Source organism: Saimiri boliviensis, chromosome 5, assembly GCF_048565385.1.
Source record: "Saimiri boliviensis isolate mSaiBol1 chromosome 5, mSaiBol1.pri, whole genome shotgun sequence".
Classification (NCBI taxonomy): Eukaryota; Metazoa; Chordata; class Mammalia; order Primates; family Cebidae; genus Saimiri; species Saimiri boliviensis.
The window spans coordinates 39033071-39049278 of record NC_133453.1 but is presented as its reverse complement, the minus strand read 5'-3'; the positions used below and the strand labels follow the sequence as shown (position 1 = coordinate 39049278).

The window sequence follows — 16208 nt, the reverse complement described above, 5'->3', positions numbered from 1 at the left end:
CTGTATATATATATATATATATATATATACATACATACACACACACATATATATATATTCTGCTTTTATCATATATATATATATATATATAGTGTGTGTGTGGGTGTGTGTATGTGGGTGTGTGTATAAACGAGTAACCTTTGATTTATTAGATAAGGATGGTTTCAACCTTCCCCAAAATGCAGATGAAGAATTTCAACCATATAACCAAATATTAGCTTTTATCTCTGGAACACAAATCTCTTGTGTTACTTCATAGTACTTACATAATGGCCTGAATGCTCTAATTTTTGCCAATGTATTTTACATAACTTTGCATGCCGTTTTAGTGGCATAGAAGATAAAGGGCTCTAAAGAATAGTGCAACAGTTGGTTCCCTACAGCCCTAAGTATGAAAAGACACCATGAAGAGGCAACAAGCTGCTTCTAGGCAACGGAAGCCTTTTGCAGGAGAAAAGAAAATGAACTACAGGTTTAAACCTAGGAATGGCATTTTCTGAGCCTTGTTTAAAATGCTTTCAATCCTTCTAGTGGTTTGTGAGTTTCTGGGGTTTCTGGGAGGTGTTTGGGAACTGGATAGAGGGTTAGTTCATGTTTTTAAAAGCCAATACAATTCCACTTCTATTTTATAACCAAGTAATAAGCTGATTATGTATATGTTTTATATACACAGACACGTATTTATTTTCACTTCAAGACAAAATGGTCTGAGGCCTTTCAAGAAGGGCATGTGGAGAAGTCACAGGGGCAGGTGGAAACCATTTGGTGGTGTCCACTGACTCAGTTTCTCAGTTCTTGTAGCACATATCAAGATGTTTCTCATACAGCAAAAATCAGTGGAAAGGAAAAAATAGTCCAGGCACGTGGTGGCACACACCTGTAATCCCAGAACTTTGGGAGGCCAAGACAGAATGATTACTTTAGCCCAGGAGTTCAAGATCAGCTTGGGCAACATAGTGAGATCCCATCTCTATAAATAATATTAGAAAAGAAAAAAGAAAAAGAATAAAATGGGGCTGTTATATCCAAATTGACTTTTTAAAAATCGGCAATAAGGCCAGGTGTGGTGGCTCACTCCTATAACCCCCAGCACTTTGGGAGGCTGAGGCAGGTGGATCACTTGAGGCCAGGAGTTTGAGACCAGCCTGGCCAATGTGCTGAAGCCCTGTCTCTACTAATAATGCAAAAATTAGCCAGGCATGGTGGTACATGTCTATAATCCCAGTAACTGATGTAATCCCAGTTACTCAGAGGCTGAGGCAGGAAAATTGCTTGAACCTGGGGGGTGGAGGTTTCAGTGAGCCGAGATCGTGCCACAATACTCTGGCCTGGGTGAAAGTGAGACCTTGTCTCAAAAAAATAAAAATAATTTTTTAAAAAGGTAATAAAAACAACCTGTTGTTTGGTGGAGGAAAAACCTCTTTGCAAAGCTCAGTCTGATAACAGTTTTTTAAACCAAACTCTAAGAACAAGCCAGTCAGTTAGGTTAAAACCAAATATTAGATTATGAAAAGAGTTTTTGTCTATTTTTACATGATTAGATACAAAGTAATTTCAATCTTTGTTTTAATATGTATTCTGTTCCCAAACCAGACACAAAGCAATTTTAAACTTGATTGTCAAGAAATCTGCTTTCTCCTACATAATCAATGAAAAGTAATCTAAACAGTGTATGTCAGGCCAGGCACAGTGGCTCACATCTGTAATCCTAGCATTTGGGGAGGCCTAGGAAGGTGGACTGCTTGAGCCCAGAATTTTGAGACCAGCCTGGGCAATATGGCGAAACCCCATCTGTATTTAAAAAAAAAAAAAAAAAAAAAAAAAAGAGCATATATCTGCAGTCAGATGGAAAAAGTAAAAATATGTAATAAACACATATCATATGTAATAAACATATAAATAATATTAAAACCATATTTTAAAATAAACTTTATGATAATTTTTTAATTATATTGTTATCTATGATGAAATGTTTTACTTAAATTTCCTTCTCTATCATGCCACACAAAAATGGCAAAATGATTAAGGGAGTTTGCAAAATTATGTGGTATAGTGAAAGAGGTTTGCAGTAAGAAAAAAAGAGAGAGAGAGAAGTATGGGACCATGGGGATAGTCTCTGTAATCAGTCACCTAAACCACTCTTAACACAGAAGACTTATGAGAATAAAAATATGTATTATTAGCAAAATAAACCTTGATTCCTTCCTGTCCCTCTGTAATTATCCTTCAGTTTGACAACGTATGAAAGAGAATTTACATTTCACTGTTTAATCTATTTAAAGATTAATATTTCCTGTTAAATTAGGATGCACCTCATAATCAGTAGCATCTAACAGTAGAAGTCAGTCAGGCTACAGTTGTGAGAGTAGTTAGAATTGCACATGTGTGAACATCAAATGAGCCAGCATCAAAATTTACAGAACAGCCAGTCATGGTGGAATTACACACCTGTAATTCCAGCACTTTGGGAGGCCTCGGTGGGTGGATTGCTTGAGGTCAAGAGTTCAAGACCAGTCTGGCCAAGATGGTGAAACCCCATTTCTACTAAAAATACAAAAATTAGCTAGGCACAGTGGTAGGTGCCTGTAATGGCAGCTACTTGGTAGGCTGAGGCAGGAGAATTGCTTAAACCTGGGAGATGAAGGTTGCCGTGAGCCGAGATTACACCACTGCACTCCAGCCTGGGCAACAGAGTAAGACTCCACCTAAACAAACCAACCAACCAACTTGCAGAATGGCGGTAAGTGACTTGGAAGAAAACTCTGCAAACAAAAATGCTTTTTTTTTTAAAACTCCTAGGAACCAAATAAATGGTTGTGGAGAAGGAATGAATCAGACATGTTTAGCAACATTCTTTAAGCAGGAGTCAAAAGTAAGCTAACACTACATAACAACAAGTCCAGCTTAGGAGCCCAGGACCAATGACTCAGTTATTTTTTGGATTATTTTAAGAAATGCTGCATCATCAAATGCTTAATATAGAGGATGATACATGGGTAAATGTAGACATCAAAGAGTCTGAGTCAAATGCTGAATGTGAAAAAGTTTTAGGAATACCTAAACCAATTTATTTTGCTTGATGTTTCTTTTTTTTCATATGCAAGCATGCTATATGAGAAAATAATCTATATTTAATTAAATGTATAACAGCCATTTCAATAAGTATAAAATTAACATTCTGATCATGTCACAGTTTAACTTGCTTTTTTTTCTTAATAGCAAAAAATTAATGATGCTTCTTACAATGATAGCATCTTAGACTTAATGAAAAGTAGGGATGAAATGAAATTTGAGGATACAGTACTTTCCCTTCTTCTCCTAAAATAGATGACTAATGAGCTTGAATGATCTACAATGTTTGCTAACTATACTGCTTTCCTAACTGCTGCTCATTAGGTTCCATTTTAACAAAAAGCTGTAAGCTGTTCTTATTTTTGTTTGACATAGGGACTTTTTTTTGGCCCAAGACTTTTAATATCATGTGGTCCCTATTTAACCCTCCCTAAAAATATGTCTTGGGAGGAGAAATTCTAGTAGTTCAGTTTCACTTGTATGATTTCTTTGAAAGTGTCGGTTTACTCTTGTTTCCTTTGCTAGGGGTGCAGGCTGCATCTTTATTGAAATGTTCCAGGGTCAACCTTTGTTTCCTGGAGTTTCCAACATCCTTGAACAGCTGGAGAAGATCTGGGAGGTAAGAGAAGAATTCTTTTAAAGAAAATGAAATATCTGCATTTTAAGTTTTGAACCAAAGTTGCCTTGCAGACAAATGAAGCAGTTTATCTGCTTTGAGATATTAAGCCATATATGACAAATGTAGAAACTGTCGCAATTGCCACAGGCATAAGCACCCTGGGAATCCTTGGTCAGGAAACTCCCTGTTGTCCCATAGTAGCCCATGAATCCAGCTCACTGAATGACATTCAGGTCTCCTGCTTACCCTCGTTATTATTATCTTAACCTCCCAGGGCAATTTCTGCCATTACTACTCAGACACGCCCCTACCTCCAGTTCTAATGCTACCATATATTTGGCCCTGGATCTTTGTCAACTGAAAATAAAACACAAAATTTTTAACTGGATGCAGTGGCTCATGCCTGTAATCCCAGTACTTTGGGATTGCTTGAGCCCAGGAGTTTGAGACCAGCCTGGGCAACATGGCGAAACTCCATCTCTACAAAAACATCAAAAATGAGTGGGCTGTGTGGTGCACACCTTAGTCCCAGCTACTCAGGAGGCTGAGATGGGAGGATTGCTTGAGCCCAGGGAGGCCAAGTCTGCTGGTAGCTGTGACTGTGCCACTGTACTCCAGGCTGGGCAACAGAGAAACATAATGTTTCAAAAAAAAAAAGACACAAAATTTTCATAGAACCCTGACAGAACAGAGGCTTTCCCTCTTAGTATGAGAGAAGTGTACCGTTTATCATGCTTATCCACACCAAGTTCCTAAAGTGCCAAGGTGCCTTTGTGTGTGTGTGTGTGTGACTGTGTGTATGTGCGGCTCCATTTTTCTTAAGACAGAGTTTCACTCTTGTTGCCCAGGCTGGAGTACAATGGCACGATCTTGTCTCACTGCATCCTCTGCCTCCTGGGTTCAAGCGATTCTCCTACTTCAGCCTCCCAAATAGCTGGGATTACAGGCATGCACCACCATGCCCGGCTAACTTTGTATTTTTAGCAGAGATGGGGTTTCACCATGTTGGTCAGGCTGGTTTCAATCTCCTGACCTCATGATCAGCCCACCTCAGCCTCCCAAAGTGCTGGGATTACAGGTGTGAGCCACCGCACCCAGCCTTATAAACTGATTTTTAAAATACAACATACAGTTAGGCATAGTCGTATGTGCCTATAGTCCCTACTGCTTGGGAGACTGAGGCAGGAGGATCCTTTGATCCCAGAAGTTTGAGCAACGTAGTGAGACCCCCATCTCTAATAATGATAATAAATACAAATTTAAAATAAAATTTTAAAATATGACATACTATCTTTGAATGATGACAAAATTTAAAAAGGAATTATTTTACGGTTCTTTAGTGTGCAGTTAGCCCAGCACTTAGAAATTATTGAATAAAGTGAGCAAGATCCTTCTCAAGTCCTGATGACTCTTTAGGACTCATAATGGGCCAGACACTGTACTAGAAAGAGAAAAAATAATAATTTTCTAACCTGCTTGAGATATAGGGGTGTAAATGACAACACAGCTGCTGAACTTGATGACTTTCTCGTTTTGTCCACAGAGCAAGAAACTACAGATGCAATAACAAAACTGTATCCAATGAACATGGGTCTGTAGATAACATACTAATTTCATTTCTTTGGATACATGTCCCATGTTGGGATTGCTGGATCATATGGTAGTTCCAGTTTTAATTTTTTGAGGAACCTCCATACCGTCTTCCATAATGGCTGTAGTAATTTACTTGCTCACCATCAGTATGCACATGTACCCTTTTCTCCACATTCTTGCCAACACCTCTTTCGTCTTTTTTATAATAGTTGTGAGGTGATATCTCACCATGGCCCTCACCTGCATTTGTCTGATGATTAATGACATTGAGCATTTTTTCATATACCTCTTGGCCATTTGTAGGTCTTCTTTTAAGAAATGTATACAGAGGTGCTTAGGTCATTCCCGCTACTGTAACAAAATACCTTAAGGTGGATATTTTATAAAGAACAGAAATTGGCCAGCCATCATGGATCATGCCTGTAATCCCAGCACTTCGGGAGGCTGAGGCAGGTGGATCACTTGAGGTCAGGAATTCTAAACCAGTCTGACCAATATGGTGAAATCCTGTCTCTACTAAAAATGCAAAAATTAGCCGAGTGTGGTGGCATGTGCCTGTAGTCCCAGCTACTCGGGAGGCTGAGACAGGAGAATTGCTTGAACCCAGGAGGCGGAGGTTGCAGTGAGCCAAGATCTTGCCACTGCACTCCAGTCTGAGCAACACAGCAAGACTCCATCTCAAAAAAATAAACAGACAAAAACCCCAGAAATTTATTTTTCACTGTTCTAGAGACTGGAAAGTCCAAGATCAAGGCACTGACAGGTGACGGGCTCAATGTCCAGTGAAAGACCTGGTCTCCAAGATAGTGCCTTGTCGCTGTATGCTCCAGAGGGCTGATGCATGCTGTGTTCTTACATGGTGGAAGGGCAGAAGAGCAAAAGGGCCTGGCCAATTCTCCCCAGCTCCTTTATAAGGGCATTAATCTCTGTCCTTGTGTCCTAATCTCCCGCTGAAGGCCCCACCTCTTACTACTGTTGCATTGGGGATAAAGTTTCAACATGACTTTTGAAGAGAACACAAACATTTAAACCATGACAAAGCCTTTGCCTACTTTTTAATGGGGTTGTTTTCTTGCTATTGAGTTCCTTATATATTTTTGATATTAACCCCTTCTCAAATGTATGGCATGCAAATATTTTCTTCAATCATAGGTTGCCTCTTCATTCTGTTGATTGTTTCCTTTGCTGTGAAGACACTTTTTACTTTGATTTATTCCCATTTGTCTATTTTCACATTTGTTTCCTGTAAGCAGGTTAGAAAATTAAACAGATTATGAATAGTTCCTGAATTTGTGTTTTACTAAACATAGCCTACACAGATGAATATAGGAAAGCTACTTCAGAATCCGCAATATTTGTTGTTGGAAGTGCATCTTTGAAAGCAATGGGTCCATTCTAAATCTCCCAACCTCTAACCATAATTTGTTCTATTTATCCTGAGATCTCACTCTTAGGAATAAAAACACATTGAGAATTCCTGAATCTTTATTTTACTTTTTTTCTGAAATGCCTTTGTGTGTGTGTATTTACTTCAATAATAACTGTCACCACTTTCTGATCAATTTTAAAAACTAATTCTTTCAATAAGTGTTTTTCACACACAAAAAAAAATCCTGGATTTAGTTCTAAAATCAGAATAAACTATGCAAACTTTGAATCCATTAATCAAAATGCTTTTAGTTTCCATTCCAACAAAGGCAGATAAACAGCCCCTTCAGACCACTGTGGTTTGAAACATAGCACTCACTGGCTGCCTCTTAAGAGCCTTCAGGGAGGGAGTGAAACAACAATTTTTGGTTTTCAGTTTCCCAGACAGTGAAGGAGAGATTTAGTAATTTTCTCAAGTGAAAAAGAATTCAATAACTTTCAAACAGAAACTGAGATCAAATTTCCAAATAAAGTATGTTGAATTTTTGTTTAAACTTTTAAAATCTCAAACTTCAAGCTTTGAATATAAGATTAAAAATTTTTTTTTTAGTATCCATTTTGTTGGCTTTAAACATCACACAAAGTAACCAACAGTCTGGTAACTTTCACCTTAGAGAAAACATGATAGTGGTTGTTATGTATTTCCTGTATTGTTTTCTCTTCATTATCTTTGCTTTCTTTTCATTGCACTTTGCCAGCCAATGAAGGATGTATAAGTACATGTGACTCACACCCACTTGTTTACACATGCATCTGTGCAAATACATAAGACAGTAGGTTAAAAAAGAAGAATTAGCTTCCCATCCCCTGGCCCTCTCCCACAAAAGAAGAATTAGTCCAGTTGGTTTTTCAAAATGGATTCCGGGATTCTTAGTGTTCCCTCGGGCTCAGAGTGGTTGATAGGAAAAGCCTATAATCCTCTCTGTCGCTTTTCAGTTTGTTTAGGGAATGGATCAAAGAAGGAAGATTTTACTGGGTGGCATGATTTTTTAATTATATGAGGGAAAATAGCACTTCAGTGTCTTTTGTTTGAAGACAAGCTTTACAGACTCCAAAAAGTATACCTCTCAGCCAGAGTCCTAGTCAACAAGCTGATAGATATTAAGAGTCTGAATTCTTCATTGATTATATTCAGTCGTTGTTGGGCAGTTGACTTCCTCCCATAATAATTGCACCAGTATCTATAACCAGCATTTTACAGATGGATTTGCTAGGCTCTTTCTGTAAGAGGTGTTTCTAAAAAGAGTTATAGTGAGATATGCTTCTAAGAAAAGATATAGTAGTATAATGAAAACTACTAGTGTTTTACTAATATTTTACAAAAGCAATGTTACTCTGGCTCCCATATATAACTGCCTATGGACTTTTATGATTATTTTAAAAGAATAGTAAGGTAATGCCTACAGGGGAACTCATGGTGATAGCTCCATCCAAAGTCTAAGCTGTTTTGGCTTTGTACTCCAAAAGACTTTATTTTCATAAATCTTAACTAAAAACTAGAGCTTTAAATTGGTAATCCAAGCATAGGGACAGCTCTTTTTCAAGTGATGTTCTTCCCATGACAATCCATCAGTGAGAAACCAAATACCATATTCCAAGCTGCTGGTCACAAGAAAACAAGCAGATGAGATGAATGTGATAGAAAGGACTAGAGTTAGTTTTGGGGTCACCTTTAGCCAACATTCCATTGCCTGAAGGTCAGTAATCTGAATCCTTTTTAATTTGAGCACATCAGGGAACAGCTGAATACCCACACTGAGGCATAATTTAAGCTGCCAAGTGTCTCCTGTCAATATGCATATGGTCATCTAATATAAGGCAAAGAGACCGTCACTTCTGCTTCTTTATATTCCTGACTCCCAACATGGTGTCCTAATGAATGATGATCATGCAGCAAATGTTTAGTAATGAGAACATGACTTTAAGCAAGGCTGTAGGATCTGCCTCAGAACAAGTGAGTCAGTAAGAAGGCAGGCCTGGGACCATAGAAATGTATTAAAGTTTTGTCCAAGAAACCACAAATGTTGGAAACACTAAAGTTTCTTTCTCATATACATCAGCTGGTCTTGTGCAATGGGACAGATATCTGACTCTTCCCTGTTCTTCCCTGATCTGTCCTGCATGTCTCCATACCTCCTCCATCCCCGTCTCCCCCTCACCTTTCTTTTTCTTCGTTTGGCTCTATATAGGTGTTGGGAGTCCCTACAGAGGACACTTGGCCGGGAGTCTCCAAGCTACCCAACTACAATCCAGGTAATATTGATCTGAGCTTCTGAAGGCTCTGAGAATTAGTAGTGTTAAGGAGAGCACTGGCCATGTTAACAGGGTGTTCTTATATTATGAACCTCGCAGAACAGATGGGTCTTGAATTTCTGCATTCGTATAGTATATACCCTGATTAATCTTTGTTTGAGGAAGACACTGAAATAGTAGTTGATGTTAGAGCAGTCCCCCAGCTCTATAAAACACAAGCAGCAAACGGAATAGAATTTGAAATGACTATTACTGCAGATTCCACATCCATTGTCAAATACCCAACGGCTCAAAAGAACAACTCAAAAGATGGCTCACCTTTGTGCCCCTGATTGTCATAAGTTTATTGATTAGATTGTTGAATTTCATACATTTAAAAAGAAAGCTAATACAACAGAATAGAGGTAGAGGCTCATTAGGCCTAGGACATGCCAGGTAAGCTGTCTCTAGGTTATATTTACTAAGGGTTCATTCATTGCCTCTAAACCTGATACTTGGTCATTTTCTCTCACACATTTGGTCTTTCAAGACTGGCTTCTGGGATGAATTTAGAAGTCATCCATGGGGGAATTCTTTGAGAAGTTGTCCCAAGGCCACATCAGAGGAATCAGGTTACTCACCTCAAGGAGGTTGAGACAGAAGGGAGGAGACAGACACTGAACTGCAGAATGAAGGATCACATTAGAAGCTGGAGAAACAAATAAAGACTATGCCAAAGCTGAGCTCTCACTGGCAGGATGAAAGGGAAGGTAGATAGGTACAGATAAGGACAAGATTAGGGTGGATATGCTCCAAACTAGATTTTCTGCGGGATCTTGACTCACTGCAGCCTCTGCCTCCTGGATTCAAGCAATTCTTCTGCCTCAGCCCTGCGAGCACCTGCCACTATGCCCAACTAATTTTTTGTATTTTTAGTAGAGATGGGGTTTCACTATGTCAGCCAGGCTAGTCTCGAACTCCTGACCTCGGGTGATCCACCTGCTTCAGCTTCCACACCCAGCCTGTTGTCCTTACTAAATTTAGAATGATATTATCCTAAAAGGGTTTCATGAGAGCAAGAAATTGTAGCTAGAGTTTAAATGTGATTAAAGAAGACGATAGAAGACATAGGGAGCTAGGGACTTTTTTTCTTCTTTTCTTCAGCATCCAATACTTTTTTTCAAACAGCTATCCATAGGGATTAGGCATCTTGAACCATAAGGATTATGGAAGCCCTACAGCAAGCTAAAGACTAACTGTAAAGTCCTTTCAGCTGCTTTGTGAATGGCCATATCCATTGCTAAAAGGCCTTAAGATCATTTGCAAATGGTTTATGATTTCTAACCATTTTGCTAGAGTTTAGCATCTGAGAACAATGCCACTCTCTGGTCACAGGGCTTGGAATAGCACCTGTTACCATTGGTGTGAGACAGAGAAAAAAGAACAAGCTTCTTGTAGAGCCATGGTCCAGCCTGCAAATTGCTCCTATCTCCAGTTGCCATGGTTTCCAGGAAAACTTGGGTCTCACCTTTTCCTACCCTGCCTGCACTTCTCCCTGTCCACTCTGTTCTCTTTTCCCTCAGCTTCCTAACTGAGGATGCCAGCAGAAGTGTAGAGTCACAGATGGATTATAGGAAACAATTTGGATGATGCCAACACAAAGCTACTGTGGTGGGCATATGCTGCTCCCCCAAACTTCAGACATTTGGTTTCAAGTTGGTCCAGGCAAACAACAGCGATCCTTAATACAAAATGTCTTGGTGAGAGCAATAATCATAGAAACCTGGCCAAAGTGCTTCCCTGCCAGATTGTGTGCTTAATAAGATAACTAGTTTCCAACAAAACAGAGAAAATATGTTGCATTTTTTTCAATTTTCTGTTGTTTCAAAACAACATGCAATTTTTTAATGTTAGAAGAAAATTCTCCAGGCCCAAATCCATGGGGCTCATAATCGATTCTTTTTCTTGTACGTTTTCAATTTAATTCAAATAAGTCAAAGATTTTCAAGCACCTACTATCTGCCAGGTGCTGCGCCATGCACTGGGACTACCCAGAGGGAGAGGGTGCTCTCTCGGATCTCTGGTGTTTGGGTTTGGATTCATTCATCCACACTCTGTCACCAGGTCTCTTTGTTGCTGGGGTGCTCATTTGTGAGCCCTGCTTCCATGACTTGGGGAGTTGTAGCTGTGGGCCAGGCTGAGCTTATAAAACAAAGGGAGTTGGAATCTTAGCCTTAGCCAAGATGTCTAAACCTGGATTTGGAACTCTTAAAAGTCCAGCCTATCTTGTGCATGGGGTCAGTACTATCAATAACTCAATCTTAAGGACTGTGTTTCAAAAGGGTCTTCAACATCTGTGTTTCAGGAACATCTCTTTACGTGAGTCAGTAAGTTCCTTTTGAGCCACACCCTACCCATCCTTATCCCTGAGCTGCGTCACCTCTACACACTTGAACGCCAATTATTAAGGGGAGCAGAAGACAAGCTGGGAGCCAGAAAAGTGTCCCAGATGAGCACTGTGTCAGCAGCATTCTGAATGAGCTTCCCATTCCTTTTCTTTTCATTCTAAGTAGTCCTAGGAGCCCCCAGACTTTAAATCGGTCAGTACAATTTTGAGGGAGTCCAATTCTCGGGAACTTGAGGGAACCATCAGTGTCCATCTACACTCATGCCACCAATTCTAGGCCTCATCTGGACACCTTTAGCAACGTTTCCATTTGCACAGCTTTTAAAAAGTCTCCTGATGCTGACCCAGCCAGACAGGTTTCTCTGACAGTTAACTGTGCTCTCGGAGCTTTGAGGAGCAGGGTTGTAAATTTTGTAGCCATTAATTCAGATTCTAGTCCCTGATTAAATCTGGACAAGGTAAGAGGGTTGTATAATTTTGGAAACTTGCTCTTCCTTTCCTTCCTTCCTCTCTCCCTCCCTTCTTTCATTCACTTCCCTCCCTCCCTTCCTTCCTTCCTACCTTCCCTCGCTCCCTTCCTCCCTCTCCCTTCCTTCTCTCTCTCTTTCCCTCCCTCCTTTCCTTCCTTTTTTGTTTCTCTCCTTCTTTTCCTTCCTTCCTTCCTCCCTTTCTGTCTCCCCTACTCCCCATTTTAAGCAAGCTGGCTGAGAACTCTGTGTCCTCCACTTCAAAGGGCCAGTTGTCTTATTTTGATGTGGGCAGATTGAAAAGTAGGCTTTGAAAAGTAGGCGCTTTTTTTGTTTAATCTTTTCTCCTGGGATAGCTTTCAGAGCAATATATCCAAGTGTCAGTGAGGGGGTTCTGACGAGCATGGATTCCCAGACTCTCAGCAGGATCATTCTCTAACAGAAATATAAAAGTGAAATATTAAAAACCCTGGAACGTGAACTCCATCTGCAGAGTACCCGGTGTCTTGCCTGCTTGCACCATGGGAAAAAAAAAAGTCTTGAAAAAAGAGGGAGGAGAAAAAAGTGCTTTGAGTAAGAGGTTTACAGGTTTAGTAGAGCATAGTAACATCCCCTCAAAGAAGTGGGTGTTGCTCTGTGACCCCCCAAAATGCTCCTCCTTTGACTCAGCCGCCAAAACACTCACCCTCCTCCAGCAGCACACCCCCTTTTCACATGCTAACTGAGGCGTCCGTGATTGGTTGAACAATAAACTGGTCACACTTGCTAAAGGGCTGCCGTCTTTCACACAATTAGCCAAGACACATTAATCAAGCTGGCAGGACGGGGCTTCGAGGGCCTCCTGCTGTGGGGGAGGGAAGAGAGTTTGGTGAGCCTTAATACTACTCCACAGGAAGCTATAATAAAGAAAAGCAAGCTGGACGGGATTCTGCTATCAGAAAGTCGGGAAGAGTGTGAAGCCCCAATGGATGCTGTAGCTGGAATGGACAGGAGTTGTGGTGCTGAAGAGCCCAGAAACTTAGAGCAAACTGAATGCTGGTCTTGGCTAAAATCTGCTAATAGAAGACAGTACTAGGCATTCCAATGGTGAACCCCTATAGACCTTTTTACAAAGTTCTTTTAGCCTTCTTATCTCCCCCTACCACTCCCACGAAAATGCACTCAGGAGCCAACACTCCCCTTTGGAGACTAAAGCACTGGGCAGTGGCTATGCCAAACCTTACAGTGTGGGTTTCACCATCAGAACCAATAGAAATGAAGAATATACAAGAAGCAGAGAACACCATTCTGGATGAGAGTCCCATTTCTTTCTATTTCATTCAAAGTAGTCATAAGCACCCCCAAACTTTGAATTCAGCCAGTACAATTTGAGGGAGCCCAACTGGGAGCCCCATTGAGGGTTCTCTCAATTTAGAACCAATTAAGAGAAAGTAGTCACTGGAAAGATATTGGTCCTAACTAAGTATCTGAAGGGTATTCAAAATAGTTACCTTCCAGAGACAAAAATTAACATTTGTACTTTTAATAATATTTTCTGATTTTTCTTCTTTCAAATTCCCTTTAAATAGATGTTCCAATGGTAATAGAGCTGATAAGATCATCCGTTAGAGACCAGTTTGCTACAGAATCGTGTAGGGCTTTTAAGAGAATCAACTAAATATTTAGACATTTCTCAACTAAAGTAAACGGAGGCCTTACTCCTCTGGAGGTTGTCCAGTCGCCATCTCATTAAATGCAAAGATCCTGCGATAAAGAGAAACTTTCTTTTCCTGCCTACATGATTGCAGCCCAGTTGTGGTTTCTAATGTGTCACTGATTGTTTCATCCAACTCCTTTTGCTCCACTGAAAGGGTCTGTCATAGCTCTGTTTGCTTCCTTAAACACGGTTTTTGAAAGCGCTCATGCTGTGTGAGCTCAAATCCTAGCATTAATGTACTGCTGGGTTCATTTCACCACACTCAAAAGCACTGAGTTTAAATCCCTCTCAATTCCATTTGAGGCACCAGAAGACTTTATCCTTCTCCACTAATGGTTCCAAGTTTACATCTAGATACTGGGGGTCAAGGACAGGAGAGGATTTAGAAATAACAGTGCATGACATTAGTCAATGCATTTGCCAAATTGGCAATTAGTTCCTGATGTGCGTGCAAAGCATTTTATTCCTGTCTCTTTGATGCTTGTTCCCATAGAGAAGGGAATAGAGTCCACAGAGGCCTTCAAACTTTTAAAGAAATATCTGCTGAAAATCATGCCTGATTTGTGACATGAGCTCAGCCGCAGGGAAGCATCCGGGATTATCCTGGTTCTTTTAGTCCCAGGAAAGAACACTGCACGTGGGAAGTCTTTCCACTAGAAGAACGTAATGAAAATCAAAAGGCAGGAAAGCGGTACTAAAAGCCCTGCAGGGACCAGAATCAGATGTACTGTAAAGTGACAGGCCAAGGGATGCCCAGTTGCTTTTCAGTACACTTGCTTTATCAACTTCTGACCACCAGGTGGAAGCAAGAAACAGCATGGATGGCACACCGGTATCAGACAGCATTGTACTGCAGCAAGGCAGCCTTGTTCTTGGAATGGCTTATTTTGACCTTAAATCCAGTGTGAGAGCTTCACTGCATCTGACACCACGACGGGACAGATGATGATTAAAATGATCCGTGTCCCCACTGGGATGATAAAGAGCTATGCTGCTTTGGGTTCACTGGGTTCTGAGCAAGTCTCCTTAGCTGTGAACATAAGCTAAGGTCTGTATTTGGGTGGGCATCAGCTTGGTTGCATGAGCTATTTAGCCAAACGGGCTCTTCAGTGGGCTGAACTAAGGGGAAAGATACTGATAGGAAAGGCTTGAACTATGGCCATCAACTCATATGGAACTCTAAGTCCAAGCTCCCCCTTTTACTATCTGGGGTAACTTGAGGAATTTGTTTATTTCCTCATTCCCTAATCTGCAAAATGGGAGAAATCCTATCATTTTAAAAGCGTTTTCTGTGTGCCAGACACCGAACATACACAATTGCTGATCCTGTTACTGCCTGCCAAGATGGATGCTGAATGGAGTAGCCCCATTCTACAGATGAGGAAATAGAGGCTTTCTCCTAGGCTCACACAGAGGCATATTTACTTATTGGAAATGGGTGAAATCTGCATCCAAACCTTGTTCTCCTTTCATTAATCATGTCGTATCCCTCTGTCTCTCATTTTGCAGGATGAGACTGAGACATAAATGATGTTACTGAATTGCATCTGCTATAGTGCCTGTTAGTAGGTGCTCAAGAAAAGTTCCTATTCAGTTTTTTACACAGTGTGGAAGTTCAGCTGCTCAGTGACTTGCCATGGTTCAGACCCAGCGACAGGTGTGAGAAATGATGCTATCCCTGCTTCTTTATGGTTAGCCCCCTTAGAAATCTTGGCCTCCTTCTAGAGGTCAGACATACCTCCAGGCACCAGAACTGACTTTTGTTTTTACTAGCTTGGCCTAAACCTTGCCTGAATCCGCATAGCCTAAGAGCTGACTCTCAGTTTGCAAATGCCTACCAAAGTCAGTTGTGCACCCATTAAGGCTGTTCTTATTTGGTGATGGGTCCATTCTGCTCCCTGCACCTGGACCACAGTGATATGTCTGCCCCCTCTATGCCCACAGGGCCCTTCCCTGGGAGAATCCTTATCATCTTCACACCACATAATGGGTATCCAGTAGGGGCTACTAAATCACAGCCAATATCAGTGTTACGGTTATTAATTTCACCCAAACATGGGATAGTGAAAAGAGTGCTGAATTTTCTATAGAACACACCTGACCACTTCTAGTGCTTCTAATATTTTACACACGCCCCCTAACTGGCACATAATGGGTAGGCAGTAGATATTTGCAAATAAAATCAATGACTAAGAGTTAGAAAACCTTAGTTCTAGTTCCAATTGCACCCTCTTGGGCTCCAAATAACCCTTATTGTCTGCTTTTCATAGAAGAAGATGTAACTCATTATTCACCTTATTAACGGTAATAATAGTTATGATTTATTGAGTACTAACTATATGAGCTAGACACTTTACATATTTTATTTTACTTTGATTCACAATAGCCCTATTAGATAGAGACAATGTTGTAATCCCTATTTTATTTATGAGAGAGCTAAGGGTTTGAGAGAGGTAACTTGCCTAGGGTCACCTAGCCAGGAAGGGGGTGACCCAGACATCCACACCTGTTAGACTCCAAGGGGGTGCTCATAGTAGTATGCTACTTTACCGTAACTGTCAAAGGGCAGATGTGATGATTTGGTAATTAAAACAATGCCGTTGACTGGGGACCAGCCATAACTCTTTTCCAGGTTCATTTCCAAATGATTATGTCTTTCCCCCTAGACTTGACTTAAGAATCTGTGAGCCTGGT

General features: G+C 40.6%; 1 protein-coding gene across 9 annotated transcripts in view; it reads left to right on the top strand.

Moving 5' to 3' along the window:
• CDK15 (cyclin dependent kinase 15) overlaps positions 1-16208 on the top strand; it is a 94534-nt gene that overhangs the window by 40674 nt on the left and 37652 nt on the right. For all 9 annotated transcript variants that reach the window (XR_012517653.1, XR_012517652.1, XR_012517654.1 and 6 more), the window contains exons 9-10: positions 3598-3691; positions 8902-8965. Coding sequence is in view for 4 of the 9 variants with exons in the window: in XM_074399260.1 (XP_074255361.1) it covers positions 3598-3691; positions 8902-8965 (158 nt within the window). In the remaining 5 variants the exon portion in view is untranslated. The remainder of the gene's footprint in view (positions 1-3597; positions 3692-8901; positions 8966-16208) is intronic.